The sequence below is a fragment of the Artemia sp. Qi Xiang Cuo genome, chromosome 4 (assembly GCF_049724085.1).
Source record: "Artemia sp. Qi Xiang Cuo chromosome 4, ASM4972408v1, whole genome shotgun sequence".
NCBI lineage: Eukaryota > Metazoa > Arthropoda > Branchiopoda > Anostraca > Artemiidae > Artemia > Artemia sp. Qi Xiang Cuo.
This window is the reverse complement of record NC_142797.1, coordinates 32,965,230-32,991,402: the sequence shown is the minus strand read 5'-3', so window position 1 is coordinate 32,991,402 and position 26,173 is coordinate 32,965,230. Positions and strand designations below refer to the sequence as shown.

At 32.4% G+C, this 26,173-nt stretch overlaps 1 protein-coding gene across 2 annotated transcripts in view; it reads left to right on the top strand.

Moving 5' to 3' along the window:
- Nucleotides 1–26,173, top strand: part of Cyfip (Cytoplasmic FMR1-interacting protein Sra-1) — a 176,248-nt gene that overhangs the window by 67,725 nt on the left and 82,350 nt on the right. For both annotated transcript variants that reach the window (XM_089088237.1, XM_089088236.1), the window contains exons 3-5: nt 459–638; nt 20,843–21,043; nt 25,184–25,293. In XM_089088237.1, the coding sequence (XP_088944363.1) occupies nt 459–638; nt 20,843–21,043; nt 25,184–25,293 (491 nt within the window). The remainder of the gene's footprint in view (nt 1–458; nt 639–20,842; nt 21,044–25,183; nt 25,294–26,173) is intronic.

Here is a 26,173-nt window from a genome sequence, read left to right as displayed (position 1 = left end):
TTTATTTGAGTTCTATTTTTTTAATTTCCGTAGAAGGAAGGAATTTTGGTACTTGTGTATTATGCGCCATTCACTCAAGTTTATGCTGTGTAAAATTTGATAACACACCGGTTTTTTGTTAGTTTCTGCGTTACTTTAGAAATAAATTTGGGCTATAGATTTGGACATTAGGGGGGGGGTAAATTATAGCTGGTCTGCGTGCAAAATGTGTTTGGTTCAGTTATTCTGCATATTAGATAGATAGATAAATAAGTATAGTTTAAGGCCAAATTTACGGCCATGAACACAGTAAAATAACATAAATGAAAGGCACAAATAACAAACTTTGATCAGCGATCATCATAAAACACTTAATGAAAGACTACATTAACCTAATAATAGTACTTATTATAATAGTATCATCTAATAATAGTATCATCTTACATGTTACTTTAGTTTATTAAGATATGAATTTTTAGAATGTTATGCTCAGTGAGGGCCAGCAACATGCAATCATGTTATACACTTGGCGTTGCTGCTCACGTGCCATTCCTCAACCGAAATCGAACGAGCAACCGAATCGTGTTGAAATCTACGAAAAAACTGTTGAAGTGCTTGGACCAGAAGTTAATAAGCTCCTAAACTTTATGTACTTTCAGGTAAGTTTGTTAATTGGTTATTAACTTTTTTTCCTAAATCGTTTGTACCACACTTTCAGTTTCAGTATATTATTTGGCTTTTTGAGTGGTCCCCATATGTTGACTGATGATCCAGACTCAATGAGAGTGAATCCCATTATTCCCTCTTTATCAGTTTTTGAGCAGTGGGTTAGTTTATGATAGGGGTGATATGTAGTCTAGTCTAGTGACAGAAAAGGTGATTACTTTATGATCATCTTTTGAAAGGGTTCCCCGCCCTTGTAAAAAGTGTTAAAACCTTTCAAAGATGTCTAATGATGCTCCTCTGGGGTTTACTTTGATATGTCAGGTTGTCTAATTGTAACTGGTCGTCAAATTATGCCATCTATCAGTGGTTGCTTACACAGTAAATTATCAGCTGTCATGTCATACTTTCGCCTAAAATTAATGAAAAGGGATTTCTTTTTTTCCCTTTATTTTTAGGAACATATGTAGTGTTTAAGATATAGTTTCCCAATTGAAATCTTAGGGTCTTATTCCATTTGGGTTTCTTCCTCTGATTCAATATATGTCCTTTTTTTCCCCCTTTTTGAGATTATTAAACACCTTATATTTGAAATTATCCTTTTTAAAGAAAAATTTTGGATGTCAGTTTATTCCCTGGCATTTTGACATTATAATATGTTTAACTATCGAGTTTACCCTCCATTTTTTTTTCTTCAAAATATCCATTCTTTTGACGGATTCTAATCTACAGAGTGAGAGGAGGCTCCCGGAAAATAGGTTCTCCTAATAGGATTCTTTGCAGCAGTCGGATTATTCCAGCGTTTTAAAATTTGTAGACTTTGTCAATTTTGTGATTATGCCTTTGACGTTTGTGTAAGATTTATCCGGAAACATTAGAGATTTGTAGATACTTCTAGCCTCTCTTTTAATTTACTATAGCTTAAAGATGAGCTTTAGTATCGAAATTCATTCTTATGGGGCTCATAGGGTCAAACTCTGTAAAAAAAAGAACTATATGACCGTGAAATAGTGAGTTGGCACTGTTTCTTGGCTATTGCCATGATATTTTTTGCTTTTTTTTTAATACTTGATGTGCAAATAATTTTTAAGGACTGAACACATCTTTGTATTTTTTTTTTTTTTTTTTTTTTTTTTTTTTTTTTTTTTTTAGCCGCTACTACTCTAGCACTTACACATTTGGTGGTAAACGTTCTACTATCGCAATATCAGTCTATCAGAGATCCAGCCTAATAAACAAATTTAACAGTTAATGTTAATCAATGACTGAAGAATGGTAAAAATCCTTAGGCCTATATTTTGGCTGGGTTAAAAAAAATAGGTCAAATTTAATAGTTCTCAGCCTTCTTTGCAATTAATTCCTTTTGTAATTTAAATGGAGACAAGGCATTTACTTAATGAAGCAAGAGGCCCCTGAAGAAAGCTGGAATTACTCTGCCATCTTTTGCGTAGCAAAACCCGACTTTGATTCTACAGTTGATATAATTCTTGAGGTAATTTGAATTTTCAAAGCTGTGGCCTGTTAGGGGGGGGGTGCAATTTTAGGACTAATTATTATTTATTTCTTAATTGAACAAAACTTTTTTGTGTTTTCATTGAAAATAATTGAAAAAACGACAAAATTCCCCCACCCCCTACGCATTAAAAAATACATTTTGGGGCCCCCTCTCCTATAATAATAATACTTTTATTTTCCCTTAGGATACACTATGAGGAGTACATTCAATAAATATAAAGACACAACTTACAATTAACAAGACCAGAACTACCGATAAATACAACCATCTACGTCAATCGGCTAACATCAGTTACATTTTTTTCAAAAAATGGGAATAAATTTCTATATCCAAGATAATTTCGAGCCTTTTGAACTAAAAGCTCACACTTAATCTTTATTACATCCAGCATATTCCATACATATCATAAGCAGCGCGCTAGCGGTGCCTTAGTAAAGAACGATGTGGGCACAATGTGTTTTTTTTTCTCCACCCGGGCATTTCGTATCGAAGGTGTTGTCGTAGAAACTTCGAAAAGGACTCATTCGATGGGAAATTGGAGTGGCTAGTGCCCTTTTTAATTGTCAAAATTGATTGGACGGCAACTAGCCCCCATCCCCACGCTAATCATTCCCCCAAACATATCCAATCAAAATTTTGAGATAGCCATTTTGTTCAGTGTAGTTGATTTCCAGATAGAAAATATGTTTTTGAGGAGGACACTCCCCCACAATCGTCAGGGCAAAGTTTTAAGTTATGCCCTGGGGGCATATAAAGTTTTTATAGAAGACGTTGTCGTAGAAACTTCAAAAAAGGCTCATTCGATTGGAAATTCAATGGGCTAGTACCCTTTTTAATTGTCGAAAATGATTGGAGGGAAACTAGCCCCCCCCCCACGCCCATCATTCCCCCAAACATCCAATAAAAAAATTTTAGATAGCTATTTTGTTCAGCGTAGTTCATTTCGAGATAGAAAACATATTTTTGAGTAGGACACTCGTCCACAACCCTCAGGGCAAGGAATAAGTTATGCCCTGGGGGCATATAAGGTTTTTATTGAAATCTTTGTCGTAGAAACTTGAAAAAGGGCTCATTCGATTTGAAATTCAAAAGGATAGTACCCTTTTTAATAGTCGAAAGTGATTTGAGGGCAACTAACCCCCTCTCACGCCCACCTTTTTCCAAACACATCCAATTAACATTTTTAGATAGTCATTTTATTCAACGTAGTTGAAAGTTTTGGAAATTAGGAGTAGAAGGGCCTTATTGACTCGTGTCCCTCACCCCTGCTGCCACCTATAACTTTTTTGCACCCCAAATATGGGCATAGCCTCCCTAGGGAGAACACGTGGTTAATGGGGTCAATGACCTCTTTCTCCAGGTGTGTTTTTGGCACGCTCGAGGCGAATGTTATGATCCAGAAATAGTATTTGTTGTTGTTTCCGAGGCAAATGTCAAGGTCAATGTTGTTGTTGTTTTTGGCCAAGTGCACGCTCTCAGCGAATGTTATGATCCAGAAATAGTATTTGTTGCTGCTGCTCTAGGCGAATGTTATGCCTTCCAGGAATTTGGAACACCTGTGCTGTCGACCTCAATTCCCCTATCGTGAATCAATAATTCCCCTTAGAAACAACAAAGTAACTCCTCTGTCTTGACAGATCAATCAACCAATGACATCATCTGTCAGACTTAATAAATTTTCGCATAGAAACGATTCACCAGGAATAGATCCAAGTCATTAATGTCTTTGCCTCGGAAACAACTCTTTTGGTCGAACTCCAAAGGATATTAATAACCAAACACCATGGAAACAATTCTCCAAGATACATCTTAGCGATGAATTGTTTTAGCGCGGGAATCAGGTTTCTTATTAATTTGAAATGCATTAGCGCAGAGATGCCAAAAACAAAAGGAACACGCTGAATTACGTTTAGGGATAATTTTGGCGAAACTGTTTTAGACAGGTTATGGAATTATTTCGACGAAACAGTTAGAGACATTATAAAATATGATTATAGAAGAGAATTTAATGGTGAAACTCTGTGGTCGTTATAATACACAAGTTCCATTTGAACAGTGTTGTGAGGTCCTCTACCCCAACCCCAAAGGGTTCCAATCCCCCTACCCCCGCCCCGAAGGCAGCCCCCAGTACCCAAAGGTCCCCAAACCTCCCAAAGAGCCCCAGCCCCCCAAACGCCCTCCTCAGACCCTCAAAGGCCCTCCCCTGGTCCTCAAAGGGCCCCCGGATCCCCAAAAGACCTCCCCGGCCCCCCAAAGGCCCTCCCCCGGTCCTCAAAGGTCCCCCAGGCCCGAGAAGCGCCGCAGGCCAGGAAAGCGCCGCATGAGGATGCTCCGCAGGGGGATTCGCCGCGGGTCGGGGGAAGCGCCGCAGGGGATGCGCCGCAGGGAGGCGCCGCAGGGGGATGCGCCGCGGGTCGGGGGAAGCGCCGCAGGGGATGCTCCGCGGCCCCTCCCTCTCCTCCCCCCTCCTCACCTTCCCCTCTCCCTCCCTCTCCTCCCCCCTCCTCACCTTCCCCTCCCCCACCCCTCCCCTCCCTCTCCTCCCCCCTCCTCACCTTCCCCTCCCCACCCCTCCTCCCCCTCCCCTCCTCCCCCTCCCCTCCCCTTCCCTCCCCCATTTTTTAATATTTTATGATAGTGACTAAGTTTTAGTTAAGAGTTTCGAGTTTTAGCTTAGAGTCTTAGCTTAGAATTTTTTGTTAGAGTTCTAGTTTAGTTTAATTTTAGTTAAGAGTTTGATGTTTTACCTTTGAGTTTCAGTTAGAGTTCTAGTTTAGTTTAGTTTTAGTTAAGAGTTTGGTGTTTTACAGTAGAGTCTTAGCTTAGAGTTCTAGTTTAGTTTTACTTAAGAGTTTAGAGTTTTAGCTTAGAGTCTCAGCTTAGAGTTTTTGTTAGAGTTCTAGTTTATTTTAGTTAAGAGTTTAGTGTTTTTAGCTTAGAGTCTTAGCTTAGAGTTTATGTTGAAGTTATAGTATTGTTTAGTTTTAGTTTAGAGGTTTAGATTAGAGTCTTAGCTTAGAGTTTTTGTTAGAGTTGAAGTTTAGTTTAGTTAAGAGTTTAGAGTTTTTTTGTTAGAGTTCTAGTTTAGTTTAATTTTAGTTAATAGTTTTATCTTTTAAATTTTAGTTTAAGTTGTAGTTATAGTTTAGTTTATTTTTAATTAAGAGTTTAGAGTTTAACACATATTCTTAGATAAGAGCTTTATTTAGAGCTCTAGTTTAGTTTAGTTTTAGTTAAAGCTCAAAATTTAGATTTCTAGCTTAGAGTCATAGCTTAGAGTTTTACTTAAAGTTATATATTTCTTAATTTTCATTTAAGAGTTTAGAGTTTTTAGCTAAGAGTTTTTGCTGAAGTTCTAGTTTAGTTTAGTTTTGGTTAATAATTTATTTTTTTAGCTTAGAGTCACAGCTTAGAGTTTTGTTTGTGTTATAGTTTAGTTTTTGAAAATAGCTGAGAGTTTTTAGATTGTTTACTTATAATGAATTTTCATTGTTTTTAATTCATTTTTAAGAGTTTTTTTTTATATTTTAGTATTATATTATAGTTTTTGTTAGAGTTCTAGTTTATTTTAGTTTTAGTTATTTGTTTAGAGTTTTTTTTTTGTTATTTTTCAATATTATTTTACTTTTATTTTATTTTTTTTTTTTTCAAAAGTTTTTTTATTATATTTTTATTTTTTATTTTAGTTTTATTTAAGAGTTTATAGTTTTCAATATATTCTTATATCAGAGTTTTAGTTAGAGTTATAGTTTAGTTTAGTTTTAGTTAAGAGTTTAGAGTTTTACCTTAGAGTCTTAGCTTAAAGTTTTAGTTTGGTTTAGTTTTAGTTAAGAGTTTTAGCTTAGAGTCATATATTTTAGTTTTACTTAAAGATTTAGTTTGAGTAAGTTTTAATTAAGAGTTTCGATTTTTAGCTTAAAGTCTTAGCTTAAATTTTTTTTGTTAGAGTTCTAGTTTTTTTTAATTTTAGTAAAGAGTTTGATGTTTTACATTTAAGTTTCAGTTAGAGTTCTAGTTTAGTTTAGTTTTAGTTAAGAGTTAGGTGTTTTACCTTAGAGTCTTAGCTTAGAGTTCTAGTTTAGTTTAGTTTTAGTTAAGAGTTTATAATTTTAGCTTAGAGTCTCAGCTTAGAGTTTTTGTTAGAGTTCTAGTTTATTTTAGTTTTAGTTAAGAGTTTAGAGTTTTTAGCTTAGAGTCTTACCTTAGAGTTTTTGTTGGAGTTCTAGTTTAGTTTAGTTTTAGTTTAGAGTTTTAGCTTAGAGTCTTAGGTTAGAGTTTTTGTTAGAGTTGAAGTTTAGTTTAGTTTTAGTTAAGAGTTTAGAGTTTTTTTTGTTAGAGTTCTAGTTTAGTTTAGTTTTAGTTAAAGTTCAGAATTTGGAGTTTTAGCTTAGTGTCTTAGCTTAGAGTTTTAGTTAGAGTTGAAGTTTAGTTTAGTTACAGTTAAGAATTTAGAGTTTTAGCTTAGAGTCATAGCTTAGAGTTTTACTTAAAGTTATAGTTTAGTTAAGTTTTAGTTAAGAGTTTCGAGTTTTAGCTTAGAGTCTTAGCTTAGAGTTTTTTGTTAGAGTTCAAGTTTAGTTTAATTTTAGTTAAGAGTTTGATGTTTTACTTTTTAGTTTCAGTTAGAGTTCTAGTTTAGTTTTAGTTAAGAGTTCGATGTTTTAAGTTAGAGTCTTAGCTTAGAGTTCTAGTTTAGTTTAGTTTTACATAATACTTTAGAGTTTTATCTTAGAGTCTAAGATTGGAGTTTCTGTTAGAGTTATAAATTATTTTAGTTTTAGTTAAGAGTTTAGTGTTTTTAGCTTAGAGTCTTAGCTTAGAGTTTATGTTGGAGTTCTAGTATAGTTTAGTTTTAGTTTAGAGTTTTAGCTTAGAGTCTTAGCTTAGAGTTGAAGTTTAGTTTAGTTTTAGTTAAGAGTTTAGAGTTGTTTTTTTTTTTTTAGAGTTATAGTTTAGTTTAATTTTAGTTAATAGTTTTATTTTTTAAAATTGAGTTTAAGTTAGAGTTATATTTTAGTTTATTTTTATTTAAGAGTTTATAGTTTAAAAAATAGTATTATCTTAGAGCTTTATTTAGAGTTCTAGTTTAGTTTAGTTTTAGTTACAGTTCAGAATTTGGAGTTTTAGCTTAGAGTCATAGCTTAGAGTTTTACTTAAAGTTATAGTTTGGTTAAGTTTTATTTAAGAGTTTAGAGTTTTTAGCTTAGAGTTTTTGTTGAAGTTCTAGTTTAGTTTAGTTTTAGTTAATAGTTTAGAGTTCTAGCTTAGAGTCTTAGCTTAGAGTTTTTGTTAGAATTGAAGTTTAGTTTAATTCTAGTTAAGAATTTGATGTTTTACCTTTGAGTTTCAGTTAAAGTTCTAGTCTAGTTTACTTTTAGTTTAGAGTTTACAGTTTTTTAGCTTATATTCTTATTTTATATTTTTTTTTATAGTTATAGTATAGTATATTATTTGCTTAGATTTGTTAGTTTTTTAGATTAGAGTCTTAGGTTAGAGTTTTTTTTAGAGGTATATTTTAGTTTATTTTTAGTTAAGATTTTAGAGTTTTCATATTAGAGTCTTATATTAGAGTTTTTGTTGTAGTTCTATTTTAGTTTAGTTTTAGTTTTAGTTAATAGTTTAGATTTTTATATTCTATTATTATCCTATAGTTTTTTTTAGAGTTGAAGTTTAGTTTAGTAATATTTAGGACTTTAGAGTTTTATATTAGAGACTTATCTTAGAGTTTTATTTAAGTTTATTTTTACTTAAGAGTATAGAATTTTAGCTTAGAGTCTCAGCTTAGATCTTTTGGTAGAGTTCTTGTTCTTTTTAATTTTAGTTAAGAGGTGGTTGTTTTTAGCTTAGTCTTAGTTTACATTTTTTGTTGAAGTTCTATTTTATGTCAGTTTTATTTTAGATTTTTGGCTTATAATTGGATTTTTATATGTATATACATTTTAGTTTAGTTTTAGTTAATATTTTAGAGTTTTTAGCTTATAGTCTTATCTTAGTTTTATTTATAGTTCTAGTTTAATTTAGTTTCAGTTAATACTTTAGAGTTTTTCCATATATTCTTAGCTTAGAGTTTTAGTTAGGATTAAAGTTTAGTTTAGGTACTGTTAACAATTTACATTTTTATCTTAGAGTACTAGCTTAGAGATTTGATTCAATCTACAGCTTGGCTAATATTTAGTCAAGAGTATTGAGTTTTAGCTGAGTCTTAGATAAGAATTTTTGATAAAGTTCTAGTTTAGCGTAGCTTTACTTAGGAGTTTCGAGTTTTAGCTTACAGTCTTAGATTAGAGTTTTTGTTAGATTTCTATTTTAGTTTAACATTAGTTGATAATTTGATTTTTCACCTTTTAGTTTCAGTTAGAGTACTAGTTTAGTTTAATTTTAGTTAAGAATTTAGTTTTTTGTCTTTGAACTTTATCACAGAGTTTTCTTTATAGTTCTATTTCAGTTTTAGAAAAGAGTTTAAAATTTTATATTAGAGTCTTAGCTTAGATTTTTTGTTATAGTTCTAGTTTATTTTAATTTTAGTTAAGAATTTGATGTTTTACATCTTAGTTTAAGTTATAGTTATAGTTTAGTTTACTTTTAGTTAAGAGTTTAGTGTTTTACCTTAAAGTCTTAGCTTAGATTTTTATTTAGAGTTCTCTTTTAGATTATTTTTAGTTAAGAGCTTAGAGTTTTACCTTAGAGTCTTAGCTTAGAGTTTTTGTTATAATTCTAGTTTATTTTAGTTTCAGTTGAGAGTTTAGAGTTTTTGGCTTAGAGTCCTTGGCTTAGAGTTTTTGTTGAAGTTCTAGTTCAGTTTAGGTTTAGTTAATAGTTTAGAGTTTTAGCTTAGAGTCGTAGCTTAGAGTTTTTGTTAGAGTTCTAGTTTAGTTTAGATATAGTTAAGCGTCTGGAGTTTTACCTTCGAGACTTAGCGTAGAGTTTTAGTTTAGTTTAGTTTTAGTTAAGAGTTTTAGCTTAGTCTTAGCTTAGAGTTATAGTTAGAGTTGAAGTTTAGTTTAGTTATAGTTAAGAGTTTAGAGTTTTTAGCTTAGAGTCGTAGTTTAGAGTCTTTGTTAGAGTTCTAGTTTAGTTTACTTAAGAGTTTAGATTTTTATAATATAATAATAGCTTATATTTTTTTTTTGAGGTTTTAGTTTAGTTTAGTTTTAGTTAAGAGTTTAGAGTTTTTTTTATACTAGAGTCCTAGCTTAGAGTTTTGTTAGAGTTTTAGTTTATTTTATATTTAGTTCATAGTTTGTTGTTTTAACTTTATAGTTATATCTTATAGTGTTAGTTAGAGTTATGGTTTAGTTTAGTTTTATTTAAGAGTTTATAATTTTATATTTTAGTCTTAGCTTAGAGTTTTTTTTAGAGTTCTAGTTTAGTTTAGTTTTAGTTAAGAGTTTAGAGTTTTTAGCTTAGAGTCTTAGCTTAGAGGTTTTGTTGAAGCTCTAGTTTAGTATAGTTTTATTTAAGAGTATATAGTTTTATCTTAGAGTCCTAACTTAGAGTTTTTGTTAGAGTTTTAGTTTAGTTTTATTTAAGATTAGTAAGTCTTTTAATTTTAACTTAAATTACTATATCGTAGTTGTAGTTAGGTTTGAAGTTTAGTTTAGCTTATTTATAGTTAAGAGTTTAAAGTTTTATCTTATAGTCTTAGCTTGAAGTTTTAGTTAGAGTTATTTTTTATTTTAGTTTTACTTAATAGTTTTATCTTACAGTTTTAGCCTAGAGTCTTATCTTAGAGATCTAGTTAGAGTTGAAGTTTAGTCCAAACTATCAAAACCAAAAAATTACATAATATTGTATAGAAATACACAAACCATAGGTTAGATTAGGTTAGGTTTGGTTAGAGGTTTGGTTTCTCCATTTTTAATTTTGGTTTGATTTGGTTAGCTTATCATGCGCGCACAGGATACGCTAACCTTATCTAACCTGTTCAGGCGAGTATGGTTAGTTTAGGTTATGCTAGATTAAAGTTAGGTTAGATTAGGTTAGATTAAGTTAGGTTAGCCCACGTACGCTTCACTTAGGTTAGCTTAGGATAGGTGAGACACAGCCAAAAAGTTAGGGGAATGATTCGGGTCGGATCTCTACGGTTCGGTTCAGTTCCTGTCTTAGCGGCTAGGATCCCATCCGTCCGACACAGACCTTAGCCAAACCTAGCCAAACCTAACCTAGCCTATCCTAATTTAATCTAACCTAATCTAATCATACACCTAACTTTTTGCCTGTCTCTCACCTAACCTAAGCTAACATAAGTTAAGCGTACGTGGGCTAACCTAACCTAACTTAACCTAACCTAATCTAACCTAACTTAATCTAGCCTAACCTAACCTAACCATACTCGCCGGAAAAGGTTATATTAGATTAGCTTATAATGCGCGGTCATGATAACCTAACCAAATCTAAACAAACTTAAAAATGGAGAAACCTAACCTCTAACCTAACCTAACCAAATCTAACCTATGGTTTTGGTATTTCTATGCAATATTGTGTAATTTTGTTGTTATGCTAGTTTAGACTAAACTTCAACTCTAACTAAATCTCTAAGCTAAGATTCTAGGCTAAACCTCTAAGCTATAACTATTAACTAAACTAAACAATAACTCTAACTAAAACTCTAAGCTAAGACTCTAAGCTAAAACTATAAACTCTTAACTATAACTAAACTAAACGAAACTTCACCACTAACTAAAACTCTAATCTAAGACTTTAAGGTAAAATTCAAAACTCTTAACTAAAACTAAACTAAACTAAAACTCTAACAAAAACTCTAAGCTAAGACACTAAGCTAAAACTATAAACTCTTAACTAAAACTAAACTAAACTCAAGCTTCAGCAAAAACTCTAAGCAAAGACTCTAAGCTAAAAACTCTAAACTCTTAACTAAAACTAAACTATAACTCTAACAAAAACTATAAGCTAATAATCTAAGCTAAAATTCTAAACTCTTAACTAAAACTAAACTAAACTAGAACTCCAGATAACACTATAAGATATAACTCTAAGTTAAAACATCAAACTCTTAACTAAAACTAAACTAAACTAAAACTCTAACAAAAACTCTAAGCTACGACTCTAGGCTAAAAAAAACTCTAAAGTCTTAACTAAAACTAAACTAAACTAAAACTTCAACAAAAAACTCTAAGCTATGATTCTATTATAAAACTATAAAATATTAAATAAACTGAAATATAACTATAAAGAATACTCTAAACTACGAATCTAAGATAAAAACTCTAAACTCTTAACTATAACTAAACTAAATTTTTACTCTAACTATAACTCTAAGCTAAGACTAAGCTAAAACTCTAAACTCTTAACTAAAACTAAACTAAACTAAAACTCTACGCTAAGTCTCGATGGTAAAACTCCAGACGCTTAACTATATCTAAACTAAACTAGAACTCTAACAAAAACTCTATGCTACGACTCTAAGCTAAAACTCTAAACTATTAACTAGAACCCTATAATACCTAACTAAACAAATACCTAAACTAAACTAGAACTTCAACAAAAACTCTAAGCAAAGGACTCTAAGCCAAAAACTCTAAACTCATAACTAAAACTAAAATAAACTAGAACTCTAACAAAAACTCTAAGCTAAGACTCTAATATAAAATTCTAAACTCTTGAATAAAACTAATCGAAACGAGAACTCTAACTAAAACTCTAAGATGCCACTCTAATTCAAAACAATAAACTCTTAACTAAAAGTAAAATAAACTAGAACTATAACTTAACCTAAAAGTTAAAACATCAAATTATTAACTAAAAATAAAATAAACTAGAACTCTAACAAAAACTATAAGCAAATACTCTAATATAAAATTTTAAACTCATTACTAAAACTAAAATAGAAATATGACGAAGACTATCCTCTAATACTAAATTGCAAAAAACTAAATTCTTAACTAAAATTAAACTACAATAAAACTCTAATTGAAAATAAAAGGTGAAAAATAAAATTCTCAAATAAAGTTAAACTAAACTAGAAATCTAAGCTAACGCTCTAAGGTAAAACTCTAAACTATTAAGTAAAGCTACTCTAAAGTATAACTCTAACAAAAGCTGTAAGCTAAGACTCAGCTAAAACTCAAGACTCTAAACTAAATGTTAACCAAGATATAGATTTAAGTAAAACTTTAATCTATTACTATTAGCAAAAAATCCAAATTCTTTACTCTAACTAAACTAAACTTTAACTCTAACTAAAACTCTAAGCTAAGACTCTGTGTTAAAACTCTAAACTCTTAACTGCGACTAAATTAAACTAGAACTATATATAAAACTAATATAAGACTCTAATCTAAAAACTCTGAACTCTTAACTAAACTAAACTATTTCTCCAATTAAAACTCTAATTCTAATCTAAAACTATAAATAACAAAGAATATAAAATCGAAATACAACAACAGATGTAAAATCATTGTCTATGCTAAAAACACTAACCACTCAACTAAAATTAAACTAAACTAGAACTCTTACAAAAACTCAAATCACAGACTCTAAGCTAAGATAATGTAATCTTAAGTAAAACTAAACTTAACTAAAACTCTAAGCTAAGTCCCTAACCTAAAACCCTAAACTCTTAACTATTACTAACCTAAAAAACAACTATAAAAAAAACTTTATGATAATACTATAATATAAAACTCTAAAATATTAACTAAAACTAAACTAAACTACAACTACAACAAAAACTCTAAGCTAAGACTCTAATTTAAAAAATCTAAACTCTTAACTAAAACTAAAATAAACTAGAACTATAACAAAAACTCTAAGCTAAGACTCTAAGCTAAAAAACTCTTAACTAAAACTAAACTAAACTAGAACTCTAACTAAAACTCTAAACTAAGACTCTAAGCTAAAAAACTGTAAACTCTAAACTAAAAGTAAACTAGACTAGAAATCTAACTTAAACTCAAAGGTAAAACATCAAATTCTTAACTGAAATTAAACTAAACTTCAACTTTAACTAAAACTATTAGATATTACTATAAGATAAAACTATAAAATATTAACTAAAACTGAACTAAACTAGGACTTCAACAAAAACTCTAAGATAACAACTCTAAACTCATAACTAAAACTTAACCAAACTATGACTTTAAGTAAAACTCTAAGCTATGACTCTAAGCTAAAACTCCAAATTATTAACTATAACTAAAACTAAACTAAACTAGAACTCTAACTAAATCTCTAAGCTAAGACTATATGATAAACTCTAAACTCTTAACTAAAATTAAAATAAACAAGAACTCTAATTGAAAGTAAAAGTTAAAAAATCAAACTATTAAATAAAATTAAAATAAACTAGAACTCTAACAAAAAAAAACTATTAAATAAAACTAAACTAAACATCAATTATGAGCTAATAGTCTAAGATAAAACTCTAAAATAAAACTAAACTATACTAGAAATTAAACATAAACTATAAGCTAATACTCTAAGCTAAAAACACTAAACTCTTAACTAAAACGAAAATAAAATAGAACTCTGACAAAAACTCTAAGCTGAGACTCTAAGATAAAACTATAAATTCTTAATTAAAAATAAACTAAACTAGAACTCTAAAAGGTAGGACTCTACGGTAATACACCAAACTCTTAACTAAAACTAAACTAAACTAGAACTCTAACTGAAACTCAAAGGTAAAACATCAAAATCTTAACAAAAATTAAACTAAACTAGAACTCTAACAAAAAAACTCTAAGATAAGACTCTAAGCTAAAACTCGAAACTCTTAACTAAAACTTAACCAAACTATAACTTTAAGTAAAACTCTAAGCTATGACTCTAAGCTAAAACTCTAAATTCTTAACTGTAACTAAACTAAACTTCAAATCTAACTAAAACTCTAAGCTATTACTCTAAGCTAAAACTCTAAATCCTTAACTGTAAATAAAATTAAACTAAAATAGAACTCTAACAAAAAAAACTCTAAAATCTTAAATAAAAATAAACTAAATTAAAACTCTAACAATAACTCTAATATAAGAGTAAAATATAAAACTAAAAAATCAAAATAAAAAATACAATAAATTTAAAAAACAAGACAATCTATGGCTAAAATCTAAAAACACTAAAAACCTGCCTCAACCTCAACTGGTGACTTACTCTTACAAAAACACCATGCTGATACTAAGAAGTAACTCCAAGCAATATTGTAAAACTAATCTAAACTAGAACTTTAAGCTAAGACTCTAAGGTTAAACATAAAACTCTTAACTATAACTAAACTAAACTAGAACTCTAACTGAAACTCAGAGGTAAAACATCAAGCACTTAACTAAAATTAAACTAAACTAGAACTCTAACAAAAAAACTCTAAGCTAAAACTCGAAACTCTTAACTAAAACTTAGCCAAACTAAAACTTTAATTAAAACTATAATATATGACTCTAAGCTAAAAAAAACTCTTAACTAAAACTAAACCAAACTAAAACTTTAAGCTAATACTCTAAGGTAAAACTCTAAACTCTTAACTAAAACTAAACTAAACTAGAACTCTAACTAAAACTCTGAGCTAAGACTCTATGGTAAACTCTAAACTCTTAACTAAAAAACTACTAAACTATAACTCTAACTTAAACTCAAAGGTAAAAAATCAAACTCTTAAATAAAATTAAACTAAACTACAACTCTAACAAAAAAAAACTCTAAACTATTAACTAAAAATAAACTAAACTAGAACTATAACAAAAACTCTAAGCTAAGAATATAATCTAAAAAAAAACTCTTAACTAAAAATAAACCAAACTAAAACTTTAAGCTAAGACTCTAAGCTAAAAACTCTAAACTCTTAACTAAAACTAAACTAAACTAGAACTCTAACTAAAACTCTAAGCTAAAACTCTACGCTAAAACTCTAAATTATTAACTAAAACTAAACTAAACTAGAAGTTCAACAAAAACTCTAAGCTAAAAACTCTAAACTCTTAACTAAAACTCAACCAAACTATAACTTTTAGTAAAACTATAAGCTATGACTCTTAGCTAAAACTCTAAATTTTGAAATTTAACTAAAATTAAAATAAACTATAACTCTAACTAAAACTCTAAGCTAAGACTCTATGTTAAATTATAAACTCTTAACTAAAACTAAACTAAACTATAACTCTAACTGAAACTCAAATGTAAAAATCAAAATCTTAAATAAAATTAAACAAAACTAGAAATATAACAAAAAAAAAATCTAAAATCTTGAATAAAACTAAAATAAACTTCATCTCTAACAAAAAATCTAAGCTAAGACTCTAAGCTAAAACTCTAAACTAAAACTAAACTATACAAGAACTTCAAGATAAAATCTAAACTAAGAATCTAAGCTAAAAACACTAAAATATTAACTAAAACTAAATAAACTAGAACTAAAAAAAACTATAATATAAAACTATAAACTATTAAGTAAAACTAAAATAAACTTGAACTCTAATCTGGGACTCTAATGTAAAACACCAAACTCTAAACTAAAAATAAAGTAAACTAGAACTATAACTGAAACTCAAAGGTAAAACATCAAACTCTTAACTAAAATTAAACTAAACTAGAACTCTAATAAAAAACTCTAAGCTAAGACTCTAAGCTAAAACTCAAAACTCTTAACTAAAACTTAGTCACTATCATACAATATTAAAAAATGGGGGAGGGAAGGGGAGGAGAGGGGGAGGGGAGGGGGTGGGGGAGGGGAAGGTGAGGAGGGGGGAGAGGGGTGGGGGAGGGGAAGGTGAGGAGGGGGAGGAGAGGGAGGGGCCGCGGCGCATCCCCTGCGGTGCTTCCCCCGACCCGCGGCGCATCCCCCTGTGGCGCACCCCTGCGGCGCATCCCCGCGGCGCCTCCCTGCGGCGCCAAACCTGCGGCGCTTCCCCGACCCGCGGCGAATCCCCCTGCGGCACACCCCCATGCGATGCTTTCCTGGCCCGCGGCGCTTCTCGGGCCTGGGGGGCCTTTGAGGACCGGGGGAGGGCCTTTGGGGGCCGGGGAGGTCTTTTGGGGATCCGGGGGCCCTTTGAGGACCAGGGGAGGGCCGTTGAGGGTCTGAGGAGGGCGTTTGGGGGGCTGGGGCTCTTTGGGAGCTTGGGGGACCTTTGAGTACCGGGGGCTTCCTTCGGGGTTGGGGTAGGGGGATTGGAGCCCTTTGGGGTTGGGGTAGAGGACCTCACAACACTGTTCAAATGGAACTTGTGTATTATAACGACCACAGAGTTTCACCATTAAATTCTCTTCTAAAATCTCTTCAAAAATTATATTTTATAATGTCTCTAACTGTTTCGTCGAAATAATTCCATCACCTGTCTAAAACAGTTTCGCCAAAATTATCCCTAAACGTAATTCAGCGTGTTCCTTTTGTTTTTGGCATCTCTGCGCTAATGCATTTCAAATTAATAAGAAACCTGATTCCCGCGCTAAAACAATTCATCGCTAAGATGTATCTTGGAGAATTGTTTCCATGGTGTTTGGTTATTAATATCCTTTGGAGTTCGACCAAAAGAGTTGTTTCCTAGGCAAAGACATTAATGACTTGGATCTATTCCTGGTGAATCGTTTCTATGCGAAAATTTTTAAAGTCTGACAGATGATGTCATTGGTTGATTGATCTGTCAAGAAAGGGGAATTAATTTGTTGTTTCTAAGGGGAATTATTGATTCACGATAGGGGAATTGAGGTCGACAGCACAGGTGTTCCAAATTCCTGGACGGCATAACATTTGGCTCGAGCAACAACAACAAATACTATTTCTGGATCATAACATTCGCTGAGAGTGTGCACTTGGCCAAAAACAACAACAATACTGAACTTGACATTTGCCACGGAAACAACAACAAATACTATTTCTGGATCATAACATTCGCCTCGAGCGTGCCAAAAACACACCTGGAAAAAGAGGTCATTGACCCCATTAACAACGTGTTCTCCCTAGGGAGGCTATGCCCATATTTGGGGTGCAAAAAAGTTATAGGTGGCAGCAGGGGTGAGGGACACGAGTCAATAAGGCCCTTCTACTATTAGGTCTTTAGGGATGACAACCCCTCCCCCCACAGCCCTCAGGGCAAGGGTTGTAAGTTATGCCCTGGGGATATAAAGTTTTTATTGAAAGTGTTGTCGTAGAAACTTCAAAAGAGCTCATTCAATTGGAAATTGAAAAGGCTTGTGCCTTTTTTAATAATTGAAAGTGATTGGATAGTGACTAACGCCCCTCTCACGCCCACCGTTTTCCAAAACACATCCACTCAAAATTTTGAGATATCCATTTTGTTCAACGTAGTTGAACGTTCTGGAAATTAGGTCTTTTAGGATGATAGCCCCCTCAGAGGCCTCAGTGCAAGGGTTGTAAGTTATGCCCTGGGGCATATAAGGTTTATATAGAAAGTTGTTGTATAAATCATAGGCAGCACGATCGCGCTGCCTTAGTAAAGAACGGGGACACTCGAGAACGAGACAAGAAACGGGGATTAAGTAAATAGGAGGAAACTCCCCCACAACCCTCAGGACAAGGGTTTTAAGTTATGCCCTGGGGGCATATATGAACGATGTTGGCACAATATATTATTTATTAATTTTTTCCTTTAGAGCAGGGCACTTCGTATCGAAGAACTTGTCGTAGAAACTTCGAAAAGCGCTCGTTCAATTGGAAATTAGAGTGGCTTGTGCCCTTTTTAATAGTCGAAAGTGATTGGAAGGCGACTAACACCCCTCTCACGCCCATCATTTCCCCAAACACATCCAATCAAAATTTTGAGATAGCCATGTTGTTTAACGTAGTTGAAAGTTCTGGAAATTCGGTCTTAGAGGACGACAACCATCCTGACGGACCTTAGGTTAAGGATTATAATTTATGCCCTGGGGGCATAAAAGGTGTTTATAGAAAGCGTTGTCGTTTCCAAAAGGGCTCATTCGATTGGAATTTGAAAGGTCTAGTACCCCTTTGAATAATCGAAAGTGATTGGAAGGCTTGATATTTTTATAGTCAAGATCGAAGTAAGTATAATGCATTATTTTTTGTTGTTGTTGTTGTTTAGACCAGGGCACTTCGTTTGAAGGAGTTGTCGTGGGAACTTTGAAAAGGGCTCATTCGATTAAAAATAGAAAGGGCTGATGCCCTTTTTAATAGTCGAAAGTGATTTGAGGGCAACGAATCCCCCTTCCACTCCCACCCACCCACGCCAACCCTCCCATTTCTGCTCTTATAATTTAACTAAATCAAAATAGCGTAAGCGTATCCAAGCTATCAAAGAAAGTAAACAGATTTTTTTGCGAATGGTGTCAAGTTTTCCATTTCAGGTCAACTAGAGGAGGTAAGAAACTAAATTAAACAGTACTATTTGTGTCTGTACGAACAGAAATTAATTTTAAAAATTTTTTCCACAAAATAAGTATTTCAAAGAAAATTAAAGAACTCCATTAAACAAAAAATGAGGAAAAATAAAATCAAATAATCTACCAAGCGGGAAACTACCACAAATCAGCATCGATAAATAAATGAAACCCAAAACGAACAGAAATTACAATGCTTAACCGAGTCAAACTCAAAACGAGCAGAAATTAACATAAGTTGGGTGCAAAAGCCCTATGCCTTCCCAAGGCTAGAACAAAATTTGCACTTTACTGGAAAAATACAAATGAATGTGCATTTTCAGTTTAATATACATATACTGATATTTAGCAATCAAAATGTTAATATTATTTGATTTATTAAAATTATGAAAGTAAAAACATTTATATTTTTTTCAGTAAAGTGTAAAATTTGTTCTGGCCTTGGGAAGGCATAGGGGGTTTTGCGCCCAACTTATGTTAATTTCTGCTCGTTTTGAGTTTTACTCGGTTATTTATTTTAATTTATTTTCGTTTCGTATTTCATTTATTTCTTGATGCTGATATCTTATAGTTTCACGCTTGGTATATGCTTGGATTTTATTTTTGCTCATTTTTTGCTTAAGGGAGTTCTTTACTTTTATTTGAATAACTTGTTTTGTGGAAAAAGTTTTTTAAATTAATATGTTTTAAAGAAGTATTACGAGCACTTAGCGGAAAACCTAGTAGAAATTTAAGATATCTAAAATACGCAACTTTAATTTGAGATGAAGTAAAAGATGGAAAAGTCTTCAAAATCACCGCTGGAAAGCTAATCAAAGGTAGAAACCTCGACTGATACAGCCTAGCTAATATATCCCTTCTCATATTACCCCGCAGATGAACGAGGGAAACGAACGTCTTTCTATCCTAACTTTAAGATGGCATATTATTAAAGGAGGTGATAGTATTTTTACAAACGAAAATGGGACACCAAAGTATATCACCGAGTCCAAAGCATGAAAAATCCGGTCATTTCCTCTATCAGGAGGGGACTAAGTAAAATAATGTCATCAGCATAAGCTAAATAACTAATTTCAACTGCTAAGTAAATCAGAGAGGTTTTTAATGAAGCAAAACAATTTTTTAGACACAAATTGAAAATAGACGACAATAATATCCCCCCTCTCTACCCCCCTCCTAACTACTACTTCATAAGCAGAACTTATAGATACCGAAGAAACGTGAGCTTTGGCCATAATCCCACGAACGAAAACATTAGCCAGGTTATGTGGTAAACCATATTTTAGTAAGCTAAGTAGAGCAGATGCATGAGAAAGATTATCGAAAGCTCCTTTAATATCTATTAATAAACAATATAACGGGTCTCCCGTTGTTTGTTTGAATTTACTATACCTCTAGATATTGCGGGAGGGGGGGGGGCAAATAAACTAGAAGCTATTCTCTTAACCAATAGGCAGAAATTTTCTAAATGTAAATGAATTGAAATTTTATTAAAGTAGTATTTAGTTTAGGACGCACAAGTAAGATTATCACCCATTGTTTTATTTGTGATAAATGGGCTTTGATTTATTTTTCGGTCAAAGTCATGACTAATTTTGGCCCCTACCCACTGACACCTGAAACTTCCTTGAATTTCTGGGCACTTCCTAATCAAATTATGTAGCCCCTTTTTCTACAATTGCCCTCTCCCTTCCCAGGAAAATAAATTTATTTATGACTTTCAATTTAGTTTTTTTTTTATGATGTAGTCTCTGCAAGTACACTCTCTCCACCCAATGTGTACGTCGCAATACTATGCTGTAGGCTTCTAAAAACAAAAAAAAATAATAATCGGTAAAACAAACTCTCGGTAAAAAACGCCGAGTGCATGTCGGTCCTGATGTTTAATCTCGTGAAGCCTACTTTCAGAACTTGAGGATATTTGAAAACTCTTTCTGTTTCACATCGCTGTGTCTAATTTTTTATAAATTTATATTTTGTAGAAAAAAATAAAATACAAAATTTTTGGAAAAGTTTCAAACAGTATGCTTGGGCTCATCCAACCGAATGAGTAATGCAATACTTTCGTTTAAGAAAGTATTGGAAAGCCAACGACAAGTTTTGGAAAGCCAACGACAGCAAAACTATCCTGTACACTTCTAAAAAAAAATCCTGAAGCCTACTTTTTGGAATTGAGGATATTTGAAAACTCTTTTAGCTTCACATCGTTGTATCTAATTTTTTTATAAATTTATATTCTATAGAAGAAAAATAAAAGGTAATATTTTTGGAAAAGTTTCACACAGTATGCTTGGGCTCATCCAACCTAATGAGTAATGCAATACTTTCATTTATGAATTTTATATTTTATTTATTGCTCATACTTATTCCCTTTTCCAGCGGAAAGCCAACGACAGGTTTTGTTCCGAAGTCAAAAGATTATGTCATTCGAAGAAACGTGAAGACTTTGTTTCAGAAGCATATTTGGTTACTCTTGGAAAATTTTTAAACATGTTTGCTGTGCTAGATGAGTTAAAGAATATGAAATCATCTGTAAAAAATGATTATTCTTCATATAGAAGAGCTGCTCAATTTCTTAAGGTAAAGATCAAGCCTTGATTTACTGGGGGAGGGATGGAAGGGTATCACACCCTGTAGATATCTGAGGAAACTATTTGGAGACTTTTGAAAAAAAAATTTAGTCGAATCATTTGATAAAAAAAAGAAGCTACTATTAAAATGCATAATTTATCTGTTGCTAAAAACTTACATAAAGAAAGATTTATAAACAGTTTTTATCTTTTTTTTTCATGGGTGTTCCAAGATTATATTGGGAAATATCTTACCATAAACTGTATGGGACTCCTGGTTCCCACCCTGGGGATGGAGAGGACAACTTCTGAATTTCAAATAGCAATCCTTCTAAATCTTTATTTTTCTAGTTTCTTTTCAATCATTGTTTATTTCAATTTTATGCTAATTATGAAGCATACTTTGCTCAAGTTTTTTTTAATACATAAAGTAAAAACTTCAAAAATAAGTCAAAGTAAATCTTGGTTACATAGGCCAAGGCTAACCTCTAACCTCCACAGGCTTGGGGTAAGTATCTAAAATACAAATGCTGAATATAATTATATATTTATTTAATATATAAATATTCCCGTTGAACTGTGAGCAGCTTCAAATCAATTTTTTTTTCAATTTTCTAAAAGCGCAAAGATGCCGGTTACTTGTACCTAAACACATGGTTTTAACTTTAAATAAAGATAGTTTTACTTATGCTGTCCACAATTTAAGAAACGTGCTACTACTACTACAATTCACTGCAACACCAAGCCGCCTGAGGTCAACACAGCTACGCACACTCGTCCTTCGTCCCAATCTATTCAAAGCCTCTCTCTTTACACCATCCCAAGAAGCTCCCATTTCCCTTAGAATTTTCCTTACGACATCCTCCCTCCCCGTTCAGGGGCGAACTGCTTTTCATTTGGCCCAAGACGGGTGGGATGACCTTGGGCAATCTGTCATCCTTCATTCGCAGAACATGTCCTTTCCATCTCAACTTTTCTCTCATTATAGTCCTAAAAATTGAGATTGGTCCATATTTTTTGGACAATTTACTATTTGAGATACGGTCGGTCTGTCTGGTGCCCAAAACAATCCATAGGCAAGGCAATTTCTCTGGAAAACTTCTTGCAAATCTGCCATTTTCGGAGATTTATAGCTTATAATTTCGTATAAGTAATAGAGGTGACTGATTTTTATTGACCCCGATTGCTCTCAGTATACCACCCACCGACAACCGCAACACCCACAGCTGATGGTAGTTTATTGATAGCTAACGGTGAAAAACGCCATTAACACACTACCAGCAAAATGGTACCCTACTGGCAACAGGTACAATAACTTATAATCTATAAGGGTCAATCAGTATGGAGTTCCAGTGGAAATTATTGCTCGTGCTAATGAGAACTGCCAGTAAATTAATAATTAAAGTAGCTTTGGTAAGTCCTAAAAAAAAAGCTGGTGAGAGTGAGTGCAGCATAGGAATGTTGCATATTTTGTATGAAATAAACCTTTGTAAAATACTCAAATAAACTGTTGCAATAATTCGAAACCAAAGAACAGGTTTGACTAGTCAAAATCAAATAAAAAAAATTCTATTTTATTAAAAGTTTCAAATTTTACTTCTTTCCATCACGACACCAAACAATCTCCTTCCCCAAGAATTAAAAGCGGACGCCTAGTGGTCCCTTGTAGTGATCTAAAGAATAGGTTTTACAAAAGAAGAAGTTCTTCAAAGAAATTTAAAGAGTCGTATTAAAACAAAAAATGACCAGAAATAACGTCATATAATAATTCAAACTTAAAACAACAGATATTATCAAGAATAAATGTAGGCCTACCAACCCTCTAAACATTCTGAAGGCCCGAGTGAGATTTGCTGGTTTGCTGGAAACGATCCGTATTAAGAATAGTATGTATTTTATTTTTCATAAGACCAATGAAATGATACCGTAAGGATGATCAATTTTTTTTCAAATTAGAGCTACCGTAAATAAGAGTTGGGTTGTCCCTGCCCCCTGTCAAACCTTCTCAAAGGCTTGAGGTTTATTTTAATTTTGCTGAAATTGAATTTTATTTTTGAGAATGTCGTTTTTATTTGTTAAAATTTCAGCAAAAAATAGAAGAAAATAACGATAAAAAGTTCACTTTTTTTATTTCAATTCGTTTAATCACGAAATGATATAACATATCATTAATCCATGTGGCTGCCCAAAGAAAGACATGAAAGTACTTGATACTGGGCGACCAAATATATAACAAACAAAAATCCAGACTAAGGAAAAAAGCAAACTAAATAGGAAATAAAACAACCAAATTATGACTAATCTTTAATCATGTAAATAAAAATAATTATGCCAAAAAAACCCATTAATAACCAAAACAAAGAAAGAGAAAAGAAAAGAAAAAAACTAAAAACATTTATTAACCAATACCCAAAAGAAAGTTCTTCATTTTATTCTTAAATAAACCAAGGTGTTCCGCCGCCCGAATGCTCTCTTTTTTTCTGGAGTATAATTTTATTTTCACATAATTTACAAAAAACAAACGCCAAGGAACCTTGCGGTTCGTTTGGCCAACTCCAACTTCCAACACATAGTTCAATATAAATAGACAAAACAAAACAATATCCCCCGCCGACGGGCTAACAAAACAACACAACCAAAAAATTCCATTATGGCGCTACTAAAAAAAAACAAAAAAAAAGCAAACAAATTGATAAGTCTTATTACAAAAATCCCTCAATTTTCTCCGGAAACCACTTGGGTCATGTTCACGCACAACCCCAATTAGTAAATGACCCCAGGAGCTCGGCAAAAGATGCCGTGTGGAGAACTTTGACAGGGTTGTTTCACACTGCGGCCGCCGAAAAGCATCTGCATTTCTTGTATTATAATTGTGAAGATCCACACCAGTTACAAACATGTCATTAAAACATTCTGAGGTAAGGTTATTAATTCTCTGGAAGAGAATTCCAAACCCTAAGACCTGGATATCAGACAAAAAGAACCTGCTCTAGTTCCACTTCTGTGTTCAGTGGCTAGGTTGTCGGCATTGCGGGTACTATAACTATGAAGTGATTTATTTTTTCTCTAAAAACCATGAAATATCTCAGGACTGACACAATTCCAATACTGATACAAGAATATTTCTGCTTGGTAATCTGGAAGTTCCCCAACATTAAGCACTTCAAGTTTTTTAAATAGCACATTTTAGTGACGTTAACGTTTTCTATGTATCCACCAATAAGTAGTATCACTTTGTTTTGAAGAATTTACTCTAGTTTGAAATTTGAATAAAAGCTGCTTGACGACAGCACACATCCGTATGACATATAAAGATGGACTAAAGTATTATGTAAAAGTAATAAAATTTGTGGTGATGAAATAAAACTCTCTAAATGTCGAATTGTTTCAAGTCCTCCTGCGATTTTTGGTGCAACAGTATGACTATGTCGTTTCCATGAAAGATTGTAATCTAGGCAGAAACCAAAGTATCGCGTCTCGTGCACATGTTTCACTGGCTACTTCGCAAACAAAATTTTTCCATCAATATCCTGGGGCTCACCTACTCTTGAATATAAAATAAAACTAGTCCACCCGATAATAGCAGATAGTAAGCTTAAAATGCTAAAAACACGAAAACTTCTTAAAACACGATTAGCCTTCAAAATCAAACTATGTAAACATCGACTAAAAACTGTTAAAGCAGTGTCATCAGCAAACGAAGTCAGACAAGAATCCGGCAGGTAAAATTTCATCGTATCAACATACACCAAATACATTACAGGACCAAGCATCGAACCTTGTGGAACCCCAAAAGTTACATGAAATGGGGCTGAAGCGACATCAACAATCATAACATTGATAAACCTAACAAAAAAAATTGTGCCAGTTTTTTTAAGTGTTTGAACCCAACCTGTTTTTTTATGCATGAGAACTCCCTTAGCCCAGGAGCCTACGATTGTCAATCTCCCAACCCCCCTCAACTCCAGTATACAGACTTGCCTCCAATCTACCCACACACAGGCATAACAAATTATACATTGTTTGACACTTAGGATTGGCTACTTATTTGCACCTTGTTTTTTTCTAGGTGAAGATCAATATGTTTTTTCTTCTTGAATGTTTCGAATATTTTACTAATTTCTTACTTAACTTTTGTTTTTGATTCTAGGTTATGACGGATCAGCAGGCTTTGACAGAATCTCAAAATTTGAGTATGTTCTTAGCGACACAAAATAAAATTCGAGACACATTAAAAGAAAGTTTAGAAAAAATTCCTGGGTAAGTTAATATTCTGTTATGTTAACTTAAATTTGCTTGCTAACTAGTCTAGTTTAACTTGGTAGCATATTTTATTGAAAGTTTCGTGAACAGTTCTTTCTTTTTTCTTTTCTTGGTTTAAGTGTTTAAACATTGAGTATCTTTTTAAGCATATTTCAGTATAGATTTGATTAATATGGCTTCTAAAAAATGGTTAAATTTCCCTGTCATTTTGAATATTAATGTTCTCTTTTAGGAAATTTCCTTACAAATCCTTTAACGTTTGTTTAAATCTTGGGTTTTGATGCTAAAACTTAAAAAAAATTACACCTAAAGAACTTATCTGTAGTAAATCTAGTTAAAAGCTCGGAACATTTCAATTTGTTTTGATTCTGGTCCACCCGGCCTGGTGAAACTTTACTGCAAGTTATTTTTTCTATGCTTAATCTAATCTTGATGATTCTATTTTCATGGACTGTTTCCCATTGGCTGGGCACTGTAAAATTAGCATGTACTTGTACAAATTAAACCAGTAAAACGATGAATTTCTCACTGTTTTATTTGTTTTTAACCGTTTTCTTCGAACATTAAATAAAAAATAAGTTTTTAATTAAAAGTTAAAAGCAACATCGAAACCTAAAACGAACGGAAATAATTACGTGTATTAGAGTTGTTTCCCACTCATCTATACCTCCCTTTTTACGGTAAAGTTCTTAGTTTTTTTTTTTTTTTTTTTTTTTTAAGTTTCTAATTGTTCTAATTAAATGGTCCTTGTGTTTCAGGAGTCGTTCTGAACAAATTGGGACAAAAGTCAAAGTTTAGCGTAAAAAGTGAGGCATTTTGTTTTAATTTTTGATTTTGCTCCTTGCTTTTAGTTTAAAAAACTTGTTTTTATATTTAA